At 37.7% G+C, this 15032-nt stretch overlaps 1 protein-coding gene across 1 annotated transcript; it reads right to left on the minus strand.

Moving 5' to 3' along the window:
• Positions 1 to 2420: 2420 nt before the first annotated feature.
• LOC125221685 (glucan endo-1,3-beta-glucosidase 12) lies at positions 2421 to 4182 on the minus strand. Its single transcript, XM_048123889.1, has 2 exons — positions 2755 to 4182; positions 2421 to 2616 (listed from the first exon to the last, which is right to left on the minus strand). The coding sequence occupies exons 1-2, from the start codon at positions 4151 to 4153 to the stop codon at positions 2582 to 2584; spliced, it is 1434 nt and encodes a 477-aa protein (XP_047979846.1). The 5' UTR covers positions 4154 to 4182; the 3' UTR covers positions 2421 to 2581.
• Between the last annotated feature and the right edge of the window lie 10850 nt (positions 4183 to 15032).

The raw sequence follows: 15032 nt of genomic DNA on the forward strand, positions 1-15032 counted from the left end.
CTATATGAAACTAATATACACTCTCCGTCTCATAAAAATATGTGCACTTTCCATTTTCGTCCGTCTTACAAAATATGTGCATTCCATTTTTGAAAATTATATCAATTTAATAATATAGGTTCCACTATACACTAACACTACTTTAACTACTATTCTCCTTCTCTTTCTTACTTTACCATACATTTTTTCTCATCTCTCTTATTTTATCAATTTTATCTTAATTCTCATGTCATATCCATTGCCTATATTTTTATGGGACGTAGGAAATATAAAAAGCAGTCATATATTCCACTATCTTTTTTCTCACTCATTTTTCTTTATATTTTTTAAAATCCGTGCTAAATTCAAATAGAGCTCCCAAGGAGGGAAGGATTAAATCACAGTCTTCCTCTCTAACCAGATTCTTTTATATTTTACCATTTACTATTTTTTATAGTCATCTTAGTTACACATCATTTGGTACTACTATATATTATAGTTTGAGGCCTGTATGTGAGTGATTTCTTAAGGTGCTATTCCACAATTGAGAACCTTAGACAAGCTGTTGGTTAAGTTTAGGTTGCAAAACTTAATGGAAGTAGTTGGGTTGCACCCAACACACTGCAACAACATTATGAATGCCCTTCAGAAATAACTTCATTAATTTCAAGGTAGGAAAATTACAACATACGAAAATGGGATATAGACCGAAACAAAGAAAATGAGAAAACTAGCTATCAAAATGGATTAAAATAAACAGCTAGTTGAGCCACAAAAACGGGTAATAATTAAATAAATTACTCAAACGATGACCGGTCAAAAATAAAGCGAATTTTTCATTGAAATATGCAATGGTACCAGCAGCTGTCAGTCATCTTTTCTTGACTGAATTTGCCGATAGTGGGAGGGATTGGCAAATCTACCGGCTATACCAGTTGTCGGTAAAACCTCGGTCAGATAGATTTCAACAGCTGACAATTTTCTGATGTGCACATGAGAGAATCCTCATCCGCTCCGTATCTTCTGCTGGGTCGGCCTGAATGGGCCGTCAGATTATGTTTATTGGGCTAACTCAAATACCCTGAATGGGCCCTTATCGGATCGGCCCAGGATGGAAAGTAGATTTGTTTAGTCCGGCCATCACAGGCCCAATGAGCTACAACTAAGCAGTCCAAGCCTAGGCTTGCGTTCAGACCCACTTTTATTAGTACTACTAATATTGTACTCTCTCCGTCCCACATAATTTTAAGAAATGTAATTGAAAGTGAGTTGAAAAAGTTGGTGGGACGTGGGTTCTACTTTTAAAGTATTGGTTTTATAATAAAATGTGAGTAGGAATGAGTTAGTGAAATATAGGGTCCACTGCCAAAAATGGTACTCCCTCCGTTCCTTCATAGTTGAGTCATTTTTCCATTTCGGGAAGTTCCCTCATAATTTAGTCATTTCCATATATAGTAATTTTTTCCTCTTTCTTACTTTACTCTCTCTTACTTTATTTTCTGTACTTTATTCACTTTTTACTTTATTCTCTCTATCTTTTTCTCTTTCTTACTTTTTTATCTATTTATTTAACACACTCAAGATTCATTTCTTAAACTCCATGCCTAAAAAGTTCCGCCTCAACTATGAGGGAACAAAGTGAAATGGGTAAAATTATGTGGGACGGTATAAAATGGAATATTGGGTAAAATTATGTGGGATGAAGGGAGTATTATTAAGGGCTAACTATAGCTAGAAGCCTAGGACAATCAACTTTGAGCCAATTCCACTTTCTCACGTAATTTCAAAATGTAGATGAACTACTACTACAATTATTGATTTTACCCATGAAATCAAAATTGGCTTAAAATCACAGCTTATGTGGCAAGTATTTCAAATGACTTAGAGAGGGGTTTAGGATCAATTAACTGCTCCATCAGTTGCAACTATTACAAAAATGTTTACTAATAAACGTTACTACTTCAAACTTCAAAGATACATAGGAATAGAAAAATAAAATTGGATTTGAAAATTGTATCACCCATCGGAAAGGTACATACGGTTGAATTTTGGAAATTGTACATTTTGTGAGAGCTTAATTATAAGGACAATTTCCATCCATCGTGTTTTATGTTTTTTCCTTTTATTTTACTTCATTTTTCTTGCTATTTTTGTTGTTAACATAAAAGGAATCAAGCAAAAAAAAAAAAAAAGAGTACCAAATTCTTCTGTTCAAAGTTGGTATGAGCTTGCGTATTGCTTAAACAAAATCTGTTCTTTCATTTTAAGTAAAGGTTGTGGAACAAGATTGAGAATTAACATGAGATTTTCAAGTAGGTAACTGAACGAAGAGGTAAAAGTCATATTTAGCTATAACCACCGATCTGTCGAGTAGTCTCTGTCCCTTTGAATAATAGGTTATGTTGTGTGTATGTCGAAGTCAAAAATATAAACAACCATAATTCATAAAACTAAACGCACTCTGTAGTAATATAAAAATAAAGAATTTAAGTACAATAGTATAAATATTTGCTAATACTGGGAAAATACTAATATCATTAACAAATCAATGAATAAGCCCCAGAATCATCAAATTCCACAACTTGCTCCAAAAATCTGCAATTTAGTAACCGGTGGGGAAATCGCAACTGCCAAATTCTGCACACACAAAAAAAAACATTGTCCCACATTATTACTAACGTTCTAAAAAATAAATAAAATAATAATAAAAAAAACAGTACAAACAATTACTACTACTCCACTAGTTGAGGCAGTTGAAACGTAGCAATAACTTACTAGGAGCTTGTGTAACCACATGAGCGGCGCCACCGAAATCACAGCTCCCGCTCAGCCGCGAATTCTTCTGATAGTAGCTGTTGAATGCGTAAGAAGCGTGCGCCTCCACCGTGTTGGGATTGAAACACGCCGCCTCCCGCTGGATCGGACGGCAGTCCGCCCCTCCCTCTCCACAAGCGTAATCCAACGCCGCCTGCAGCTTCTCCTCCCCAACATTCTCACTCGCCACACACCACGTCTGCCCCGCCGCCCTCACCGCCGGCGCTGGCTCCGCCGCCACCACAGCCGTCGCCGCCGGCGCCGGCACCTGCGCCTTGCTCTCAGTATTATTCGGCTTTCCATTTAGTCCGTCTAATGTTAGCGGTATATCATACACCTTATCCTCGTTCGGATAGAAAAGTCCGTAGTTCCTCTCGGACATGGGGCCGGTTTTCTGGTTCTCATTAAAAAGCGCGAACAGGAACACATTCAGCGAGTCCTTCGGCCGGAGCGGCGTCCCTCCCCCGCTGAGCACGCGGCGGACGAGGTTTCCGTTATACGCCGCGGCGTTCTCCGGAGTCGCTCCGACTTCCTTCTCGTCTCCCTTCGACGGCCATCCTGTTTCCGTGATCACGATCTTAATGTCATTGAACCCGACTGCGGACATGGCAGCGAAAACGGCGTCGGTTTGCGCCTCGAACAGGCTCTTGTAGACGAGGCCGTTGCCGGAGTCGGGGTTTCCGGCGGCGGAGTTACGGAGGAGGGCGTAGTCGAGGGAGATGGTGTCGGTGTTGTCGATGTACGCGAAGAATGGATACGCGTTCACCATCATATATGAATTGGTTTGATTGAGAAAGTGGAGCATCGGCTTGATGACGGGCTCGATGAGGTCGGGTTTGAAGGCGCCGGCGGAGGGAGGGTAGGAGGAGTTGAGGGCGCTGAGGGCGACGGGGGAGGAGATTTTGATGGAGGAGGAGAGGTTGTGTTTCTCTAACGAGGCGTAGACGTTTTTCATGGCGGGGAGGAGGGCGGAGGTGGGGGTGGTGGCGGAGTTGGCGAAGACTTCGTTGCCGACGGCGATGGCCTCGATGGTGGTTTTGGGGTGGAAGGGGAGGACGTTGGATTCGACCCAGGAGTCGGTGTAGGAGGTGGAGGCGGCGGCGGAGGCGAGGTTGTCGTTGGGGAGGCCGAGGGTGAGGGAGATGCCGGAGCCGGAGAAGGCGGAGAGGACGGAGGAGTCGGAGTCGTAGAGCTTCACCTTGGTGACGCCTTGGGATTTGAGGAGCTGGACGACTTTGGCGGGGGAGGGGAGGTTGTCGCCGAGGCGGCCGTAGTTGATTCCGACGCTGCCGGAGTCGGAGAGGGCGGAGTAGTGGAGGGAGGCGAGGAGGAGGAAGGCAAGAAAGTGTGGGGTATTCATTTTTGGGAATGAATGAATTTTGTGAGAGAATTGTGATGGAAATTGGATAGTTATATATAGGTAGTGTGAGCGTGTTTAGTGAGTGGGGTTAGTGGAAATAGGGAAATGGGGGAGTGGGGTGGGGTCCACTAGTAAATTATGAGGAAATGAAATGCTACGAATTACGTGGTTATAATCATATTTATTGTAATTTTATTCGGACATTATAATGGGTGAATATTAATGACATTATCAACCATTTACAAATAAAGAAAATTAGGTTTAATTTTGGTGGAACATTATAATGGGTGAATAATAGGAGTAATATTACCATTTATAAAATAAGGAAAGTTGTTATTTACAATGATAATTTTTGGTTGATTTTTAGTCAATTCACAATATAAGGAATTGTCTTACATAATTAAAAAATTGATGAACTTTATTACATTAAAAAGTTAATAAATGACAATTATTCTTACAAAGTACTTAGTATGAGCATTGAGCACTATAATTTTGGACACAATACGAAAATTCAACACAAACTTAATGTTGTTTGATTAAACCTAATAATGTTTGTGTCCTTATCCAATTGTCCACTAAAAACTCGATAATTTCTGACTAAGTTCAAGTAACCCTTTAAAAATAATGTTGTTTCTAAAATTATATATAAATCAGGCTTTATTGTGTAAATCAGGTTTCAAAATCATATTTAATCATGTAAACCAGGTTTTGAAATCAAATTTAATCGTGTAATACAAGATTTTAGTCGTGTAAATTAGGTTCATATCGTTGTCGTGTTACTATATTCGTGTAGTGTTGTTAACGGGTTCGTCACGTGTGCGAGGCGTGTTTGGGTTTGAAGGTCATAAGTCAAATTCATGTCTAGGTTGAACATTTCTTTTACAAGTTAGATTAATTTTATCCTTTATTGGATTTGGTCATTTATTAGATTGATCTGATAATGACTATACTGAACAACTCTTGGTATAGTATGTTAACAACATACTAATTTGCTCTTAATAAACAAACACAAAAATACTATGTAACACATTCGTCTCTAAAAAATAGAAACTAATCCGTTTTAGCTTGTCCTTTAAAAATATAAATTTTCTGAACTTTCTATTTTCAGAAGTGGATCCCACAATCGACTAATAGAAACTAATACTGCTTTCATTATATTTGTCTTCTTCTCTCTTACTTTTCCAGATTTTATCTTCTTCTTTCTTCTTTTTTATTTTACCAATTTAGTAGTACTGCGTATTAAAACTTGTGTCAGTTTAAGAATTATTCCTTATTTTTCAAGGACAAATGTAGTACTAGTAATTTCCTTCTCAATCCCTCGCTGTAGTCATCGTTATAATGAGATTAAGTACGTAATTTATAGGGCTTACCTATAATTTTTGTGCAAAGAAGATGAGGCAGCAATAAAGAATTGGAATTTTTTGCAACTGATGGTGTAATATTGTGATTTGGGACAGAAAATGAAATTTATATGAGAAACAGTAATAAAAGTAAATTGTAAATAAGAAAAGGGAAATCATTGCAAGAGGAAAGTAAATATCAACAGTATATGTTGTTGCCATAATGCTTAAATTGTTTTCTTGTTTGATTCTCCAACGTTTTTGCTCCCTTGTGAACGTTGAAGAGTTTTGTTACTTTAAATTTTAAAACGCTTCATTAACTTACGACAAAATAATGATTAATTACTTAATTAGTGCTTTTTGCAATAATTGCGAATACATTTCGTCCATCACATTTAATTGTCACACTCAGTATAATTCTTGATCTGTTGTTTTATTTATTTTGTACACATGAAATATTAATTACTATACATAATTGTAATTAGTGGAGGAGTTGGCCGGTTTCACCAACATAAAATTTTGGGAAGGTGTGTAATTTCTACACCTCTATTAGTATTATATATTTTTTCCTTCACAATTTGAGAATTATCTCAACTTATTGAACAAACTCTTGACTATTAGCATAATAGCATTGCATGTTTGGATTTTGGTGGCCTACTTTGGTTGTCAATATGCAATTGGATTCTTCGTCACATATTATTATTATGAAAAATTGTCAAATTTCTTTGAAATGAGAAAGAAAAGAGGAAGCGGAATGTGCAAGAGAATTTATGTGCCACGCTCTATTTGTTGCTTAATTGACATGTACTGTATGTATTAGTCTCAGCAACGATAGCCAAACAAATTGAAGAGTAAGAGTTATGCAACTTAATTACATTCTTTATGCAAGTTATACTCAATCATTACTCATTAATAGAGTATATTGAAGTTGCTTATGATAGTTTTCTTAAATGATTCATCGCATATAGTCTTACCAGCAATATATTTTGATCTTTGTTAGTACCCAAAAGTCAAAATAAATGTCCGAGGGATTTCTTACGGTTAAAAACTATGTACTCCATAATGATATGTTCAGAATAAACTTAGGCCATCTCCAACCATTTACGCCAAAATCAAATACATTTTTAAGTATATGTCACACCAAAAAATAGTTTTACTCCAATCATTTACACCATCTTTAAGTTTACACCATCTTTGAGTATTTCTTTAACAAAATTTTGGAGTAAACACCATATTTGATGTTATTTCAGTGAAAAACCCAAAAATGTATTTGAGTTTGGTGTATGGTTGGAGAAATTATCTACACCAAAAATGAGTTTTGGTGTACGGTTAGAGAGGGTCTTAAAATGAATTCTTTTTCGTAAAAAAATAAAAGTCACTTTAAGGACACTTTTTAATACAATTAAAGATACTAATTTGTAGGGGTGTGTTAATGTCCAGACAAATCTTACATGTAAAACGTCAGTAATGTACATTATACACACTAGTAAGCAGTAACGTACATTTTATATTTTCATATATTAACAAGGTGTAAATCATTACTTCATTAGAAGTAGAATATTGTTGATTATAGTATGAAGCATTTAAAAATAAACGAGTACATGAACTATTTTGCATAATAATATGTCAATTATTTTTGAATAATATGCAATTTAATTATCTAATATGAAGACCGTCTTGAATCATTCACTACGTCAATACAAAACTAACAGTTCTATGATTCTATCTGCCAAAAAACTATAGAGAACAGATGATTAAGATAAATTAAATTGTTTTGCATAATTTTACTTGTAGATCATGGTACAGTGGTGACAGGGTTAAATTAAGTAAATATACAAGGAGACAAAGATTTTTCATTGGTATCAAAAAAACACAGTATGATTAAGATGAGACATTTGTGACACATTCTCCTCCTAAAAAAGATGAGAAATCGGAACGTTAGAGGTGCCAGCTAAGTTTAATTATCATATTTTGCAGACTTGGTGGGCCATCGGTTTGGATTGCTCTTGTTGCAACGGACCTAAGATTTGATATTTTTTCTATTTATTTTTTAATTCTTTTATATTTTTATATATTTTTCTTTAAAATAATTATACTATATTATTACTCTATATCCCCAATTAGAAAGTCCTTATACCATTTTGATTCGTCTGCCAATAAGAATCCTAATTCATTTTTACTATAAATGGTAAGTAAGTCTCACATTTTATTAATATTTTAGAGTGAACTACATAAAAAGTCCCTAATGTTCCCGTTTGTGTCACTGCAGACCCCTAACAAAAAAAAATATCGCCAGACGGGCCTAACCTTAAACATAATCACATATCTTATTTTTTCCGACTAAAATGCCCTTAAGCCCTAAAAAGACATTTTTTTTATTCCATTATATTGTTGACATGTGATTTCTGAGACATTTTTGTCAGAAACTTCTTATGTAATTTTCTAATAAGTTTTGGTACTTCATACGTAATTAAAATTTTATCATTATTTACACTTTCTAATTTTTTTTTAATATACATATTTATCATTAACCGCATTAACTAATAGAAAATAATAAAATGAGACCCTTTTTTACTTATAAGACTCATTTTCTGATATTTTTTTTAATGTTTTCTATTTTTCCTAATTTTTATTTATTTTTTATCTTGATTTATCGATCGATTTTATTTATTATGAAAGTATCCAATTTTGCAGCATTAATTTATAAATTTATATTGTCTTAATTTCAGATACTATTATTAATAAACCCTATATATTCATATGATGTTAAAATTTCAATTGGAACTAAATTAAAATTCTTAATAAAATATCAATAAATATAAAATTGTCTTAAAGTTAGGCTTAGATTAACAAATTAGTTCGATGATATATAATGAAATAATATTTTAAATGTCAGTGTTTTCAAGAAAATAATTATTGTATCATTTGATTAAATATGAAATACTATTTTTTTATTCTATGTATTATTGATTCAAATTTTATTTCGTAAATAACTTCATTTTTCCATATTTTTTTGTTGTTTCTCAATGAATTTCCCACACGATATAAGTGGTATATTATTTACCACTAACTAGAAATAGAGGAATATAAGAAGTTTTTTTTTTTTTTTTTTTTTTTTTTTTTTTTTTTTTTTTTTTTTTTTTTGTGTGTAGAAATATTGACAAAACTTTAATCACGTATGAAGTACCAAAACTTATTAGGATATCACATAAGAAGTTGCTGACAGAAATGTGACATAATTCATATGTCAGCGAATTTAGGGATTGCCAAAAGTGCCCTTCAGGGCATTTGGGCATTTTGGTCCGAAAAAATGGCTACAAATATACAATATGTGATTATGTTTAAGGTTAGGGTTGTGTGGAGGTATTTTTTTTCCCTAGGGCCTGCAGTGACACAAACGAAAACGTTAGGGACATTTTATGTAGTTCACTCGAATTTTTAAGTCACATCCGTTTTCATTGTATTATAAACTAATAGTACTTCATCCGTTTTCATTGTATTATAATCAATTTTATAGGCATGGAGATTAGGAAAAAGTGCGAAACATATTAGACAAAAAAAATTAATAAAGTAATAATTGATAGGAAAAAGTAGTGATAATAAAATAAGAGAGATGGAAAAGTAAGAGTGGAAAAATGTGTTACTTTTTACTATAAACGGAAACAACTCTATTACTATGGAACGCCCAAAATGGAAAAATGACTCTCCTACTATGGGACGACCGGAGTAGTACATAAAAAAAGGAACTCACTTTCCAAAATGCCCACTTTTTTAGTATTTTTAAAAGTCTCACTAAACCCGAATATAACTCCTATTCTCGGACAGATGGAATACTAATTTTTTAGGGTTAAAGCCGAAAACTTGATTCCTGAAGAAGGGTTAATAATATGGATATTAGTCTCTTAAATCATGAGTTTTGCCTAAAGTTTGGTATTTCCCTTAAACTTTGAAATTGGTCTATAATATCAATATCACAAACTTTGCATTTTGTTTGGTATTTCCCAAACTCACTCAAATAAGATATTTTCATCAAAATCTTATTTTAGGCAACTGTGATACGCTTTATGTGGGAAATACCAAATTTTAGACAAAGTTTATGGTTTTAGAGACCAATTTGCCTTAATAATATGATCATATACCAAATTTTAGACAAAGTTTATGGTTTTAGAGACCAAGTAAAATTAATAACATTTCATACACAAAATTTGTTTAACTCTAGCTAATTGTTTATCATATAAGTTGTTGTTTGGGAAACTATGTACTATCAACATTTAAACTCTCCTACAAACATAGTTCAATACTATGATTTTATTTATTTGACACAAAGAGAGTGAAGGGGTGACTACAAGAGTCAAACATAAGAATTGAGATTTTCATTAACTTTTTTAAGAAAAAAAAAGAAGCTCAAGCCCAAATAAATATAAATAATCATTTATTCCATCAAAGTAAACAATACCACTAAAAGTGAAACATACATCTTGTATTTAGGTTGACTATTTAAGTATTCTTAAATCATATTACGTACGTACATCGCATTGTGGGTGTGTAGTAGTGAAGAAATAAAACAATCATTAAATCATCAGACTTGGCACTAATGTAACCACGATATCACAAGTTTTCTTAGTACATAAGAAAAATAATGGATTGATTCACAAATGAAATAGGTCGGCATAATTCCACATCGCAACATTCAATTTGTATTATATATGGTAGATCACTTGTAAGTCGGCAATTTCGGTAGGATGAATTATATGGGACACCTAAATTCATAATTGATTCAATGTGTGTGAAAGTGTTTATGAAAATATGTGGCTGTTGTCTCTGTGTTGTAGCGTTACTAGCTCATTTCTTATGTGGTTATACACAAAGTCATACCTAGATAAACTATGTGTGAAGATTTGACTTAAAAGAGTTGATTCAAGAATCAATTGATACTAACGTTTAATTTTCATATATGTGTATGTACCAGATTTCATTTACGCGGAAAAATATTATGTCTCAAGTTGTTTTAGTATAATAATTCCAACATAGCCAAAAATTTGTTCATAGATTGGGTTTGCCTTATTTTTGTAAATTTGCATGATGTAACCAATTGAATTAAAAAAAAAAAAAACCAATTGAATTTACAGGTAAAAAAGGACCCACAGGCCTACAGATATTTTTTAAACCACTTCCTAAACAATTAAGTTTAATTTTCGTGGGGAACCCACTATTTAATGTCAATCTCATTAGACACGAAACTTGAATTTTCTTTCTCCATTTTTGGAGCTCGCAGCATACAATTTTTTATTTCATGTTCATATCCATGATAGGATGGGCTGAAAATGACAATGACATTTTTTAACCAAAAAAAAAAAAAAAACAGCTTTGGTGATATTTCAATAATTTTGAAAATAGTCTTAAAAATAAAATAAAAAATTATAGGATTGGTGTCAATTTATAACTGTGGTTATTTTACAAACTCAACAAATTTTGGAGACATTTTATCCTATTATGCACATACTCCCGATTAAGAGTTATACTTTAACCGGACACGAGTTTTAAGAAATGTAAAGAAAAGTTGGTTGAAAAAGTTTGTGGAATGTGGGACCCATTTATATTAGTGGAATATGAGAGCATCCGCAATGGTCGGCTAGCGACCGGCTAGCCGATTCGTCGCGCTGGCCGATCGGCTAGCCGAACCATTGGAGTCGGCCAGTAGCGAAATCGGCGAGCCGATCGGCGTGGTATCGGGCCGATCGCTTGCGTAGCACTGCCGCCATTACAGTGGCGGCCCGATCGGCCAGCCGATCGGCCCAGCGCCGAATTTTGTTTTTTTTAATTCTTTTTTTTAATTTTTTTTTAATTCTTTAAAAAAAAAAAAAAAATTAATTCTTTTTTTAAATTTTTGAAAAACTATATAAACGCGATTTTCTCTATCTCTAAATTTCTGTACAAGAGCAACATCTAGCGATGGACAACAACAACTAGCCCAATACAAAATTAAGACCTAAAACAGAAACATGTCATACCGTCGGGCCGGGGGCCTCTCCGCCCCCCCGGACCCCCGTTCGGCTAGCGGCAAACTATAACAAGATTCAAGGCGACTCGTGTGTGGAAGCCCGGATTTTTTTTTATTATGTTATTTTTATGATTTTTAGTTAATGTACTTTTTTTTATTTAAATAAAATTAATGAATTTTCCCGTATATGTCTCGTAAATTTAATTTCGTATTTTAATCGTAATTTTAATTCCGTAAATGTAGTATATTTTGAATTATTTTTATTGCGGGCTGACCTATGGGAACCCGAGAGAGGGGTATGCCGTGGGGGATGCCGGGCGGCGGGCAGTCCGCCGCCGGGGTGGGGGGTATGCCTCAGATGCAGTTGAGCAGATGATGCTTGCAGCAGGATGATGGGGATGATGTGAAGGGGGGGATGCAGGGGGATGCTTGGGGTGTGCGATGCGGGGGTCACCTTAGGGAGGGGACGCGGTATATCGGCCCTCGCTTGATTTTTTTACGGTTTCGTCTCACACGTAGACCCGGTGGGACGCAGTTCTCCGGCGATGACCTTGTTGTCATTGCATGATATGGGGATCGATCTCGGGGACGATGATACTCACCGTTCCGGCGACGCCGGCCGCGCGAAGAAGAAGGCGAGGGGGAGGGGGAAAGGGCAAGGCGGTCGGCGAGTCATCGCAACCCGGCCTGCCTTGGCCGGAGGAAGTGGACGGAGGATGAGTACGCCGGGGTGGCCAAGGGGTGGTTGGAGGTGTGCGACGATCCAGCCGGTTGCGAACAACCGACGCGGGTGCGTCAACATGTGGCGAAGATCGAAGGCGGCTTATAAGAGCAGACCGCCCGCACGGGAAGGACTTCGACAACGAGGAGGTCGAGGAAGGGGTGGGAGCGCACCGGGACGCGGTGGGGCCGTTTGCGTGCGGAATTTGTACGCCAACGCCCTCCGTCGAGCTCGAGGAAGTGGGCGGGCGGGGACGGGCGCTGGAGGATAGCCGCGAGTCGAGTTCCCCTTGGAGGGGAAGTATAAGGAGTTCACCTTCCTGGGAGTGCTTCTTGTTGTTGAAGGACTCGAGAAGTTCCGGCGGGGTGCGACGGGTGGCCGAAGAAGCGGCCCGAACTATAGCGGCGACCTCACAGCGGCGGCGGCCAAGCGGATCCCACGACCTCCTCCAGGGATGCCGAGGAGTTTCCATCCCCTCCTTCATTTGCGGTCGCCCCCGCCCGGTTGGACAGAAGCGGGCGCGGCCCGGGCTGCGAGGGGCGGATCCCCCTATCGCCCCGCGAGGTCCAGGTCCTCCGCCCTCCCACCGCCCCACTCGAGTACGCTCTCCATTCGCGTAACCAAACGCGGGCTCAGATGTTACAGGTCTTCCGAGAGCGCCACCGACCCCACGGAGAAGAGGTTTCTTCACGAGATGCTCGAGAGCATGCGTGCCGATTTAAAGATCGCGAGGTCACGAGCTGGGGGGTTCCGACGTGGGCTCAGATACCACGGGTGGCGTGCAGCGGGCGGCGGCGACGGGTGGACGACGGCGACGGCGATGAGGAGTAGAGAGTGGCGGGGCTCGTGTGTTGAAGCCCTTTTTTTTAAAAAAAAAATCATGTACTTTTTTTTAAAAATCTTTGTACTTTTTTTTTAATGGAATGGATTATTTTTCCCGTATATGTGTCGTAAATTTAATTCCGTATATCGTAATTTTAATTCCGTAAATGTAGTATATTTTGAATTATTTTTATTGCGGCTGACCTATGGGCTGGCCTAAATCTGATGTGGCAGGTGGTTTTTTTAGTGTTGCTGACGTGGCGAGAGGAGAGAATGGCTGACCTATGGCTGGCCTAAGCACCATTGCGGATGCTCTTATTTCTGGTAAAAATAAAGTGTGACTCTTAATTGGGGACGGACCAAAATGGAATAGTGTGACTCTTAATCGGGGACGGAGGGAGTATAGCAGGAGTACTTGAACATACTGCATATAATAACATTATTATATAGGAGCAGAGAAATATCTGACGTAGTTTAAGTCGACCAGGTCTCTATTTTTAGTTTATCTACTCTTCAGTTGTCGAATACAGTCAGCAAACTCTTGGACAATACATAAGACGAACGCAGTAGCAGTTGATTGCAGTTGGGAAATTAAAAGAAAAAAAAGAGATAGAAGACAGAAAAAGCGCAAAAGATTAATTTTGAAGTTATAAGATGACATGTTTATTTTCCAACGCCTCAAATGTTGTTCTTGCCATCAATTTTTCATAGCTCAATGTGATGTATCCTGTTCATATATTTCTTGAGACATAGTGGGGTGTAATTTGCAATTTATTTTGCACCTGTCCATAGGCGGGAGCAGAAATAAATATCAATAGGGACTATTATGTATAAAATTTTATTTCAAAATATTTTTTAGGTGATTTAGATTATTTATAGGGACTTTTACACATAATTTACATTAAATTTGAATAAATTTTAACAAAATTTAATAGAAAAAAGTTGAAAAAATAATTTTAATGAGGGCTTAAGCCCCTCCCTACTACTACTACTACTTGGGTCCGCCCATGCACCTGTCCCATAAAAGTACCAAAAGTATGAATTTTTTTTTAGTTCGTTATGTAAAAGTATGAACTCACTCATTTTAGAAACTTTTTTTTCTCTGATGAGGTAAATTTTCTACTAACAATACTTCAATTCATAGGCGGATCTACCTTATGGGATGGTGGGGCATTTGCCCCTTCTCATATTGTTCTACATATATATATATATATATATTATAATATAAATTTTATTTCTTGCAATCTCTCACTAAATGCCCCTCCGCCCCTTCTTCAATTACCTTTTCTTTCTGTCTCTATTTTTACCTTACCATTTGTGTATTAAACCCATACCCAGTCAAGAGTGCATAATCTTAGAGCATCCGCAATGGTCGGCTAGCGACCGGCTAGCCGAACCATTGCAATCGGCGAGCGGATCGGCGTGGGCTGGCCGATCGCTCGTCGCTGGCTGGAAGCGCTAGCCGATCGGCTAGCCGCCATTGTGGAGGCCCGATCGGCCAGCGATCGGCCAACGCCGATTTTCAATTTTTTTTTTTTTTTTTTAAATCATATATAAACGCGATTTTCGTTTCATTTTCATTTGCACCACTTGTTTTAACGAATTTTCTCTCTCTCTCTAACTTTCTGTACAAGAGCATCATCGAGCGATGGATCACAACAACGAGTCCAGTCCAGCGACGAGCGGATCTCAAACTCCCACGGTACCTGTGGGATCTGGATGGGGGCAGAGATGGGCCCGGGGTTTAACATCCCTTGGAATCAGATGATGGGGGTGATGGCTGGTGCGCCGGGGGAGGGGGCCGATGGGGGGGGAACCCGGGGGTATGCCGTGGGGGGATGCTTGGGGCGGCGGGCGGGGGAGCGGCGGGCGTCGGCACCGGGGTGGGGGGTATGTACCCCGGATCATGCGCCGGCGAGATGATCTTGCAGCTAGATGATGGGGATGGTGTGGCAAGGGGGATGCCGGGGGTGCGGTGGGTCACCGTCGCAGAGG

The sequence above is a fragment of the Salvia hispanica genome, chromosome 4 (assembly GCF_023119035.1).
Source record: "Salvia hispanica cultivar TCC Black 2014 chromosome 4, UniMelb_Shisp_WGS_1.0, whole genome shotgun sequence".
NCBI classification, from domain to species: domain Eukaryota; kingdom Viridiplantae; phylum Streptophyta; class Magnoliopsida; order Lamiales; family Lamiaceae; genus Salvia; species Salvia hispanica.

Excerpts from the sequence above, each read along its gene's own strand:
- LOC125221685 (XM_048123889.1), bottom strand. The coding sequence starts at position 4,153 with ATGAATACCCCACACTTTCTTGCCTTCCTCCTCCTCGCCTCCCTCCAC. Across the intron at positions 2,617-2,754 it reads TGTGGTTACACAAGCTCCTA|AATTTGGCAGTTGCGATTTC; the intron begins GTAAGTTATTGC and ends TTGTGTGTGCAG.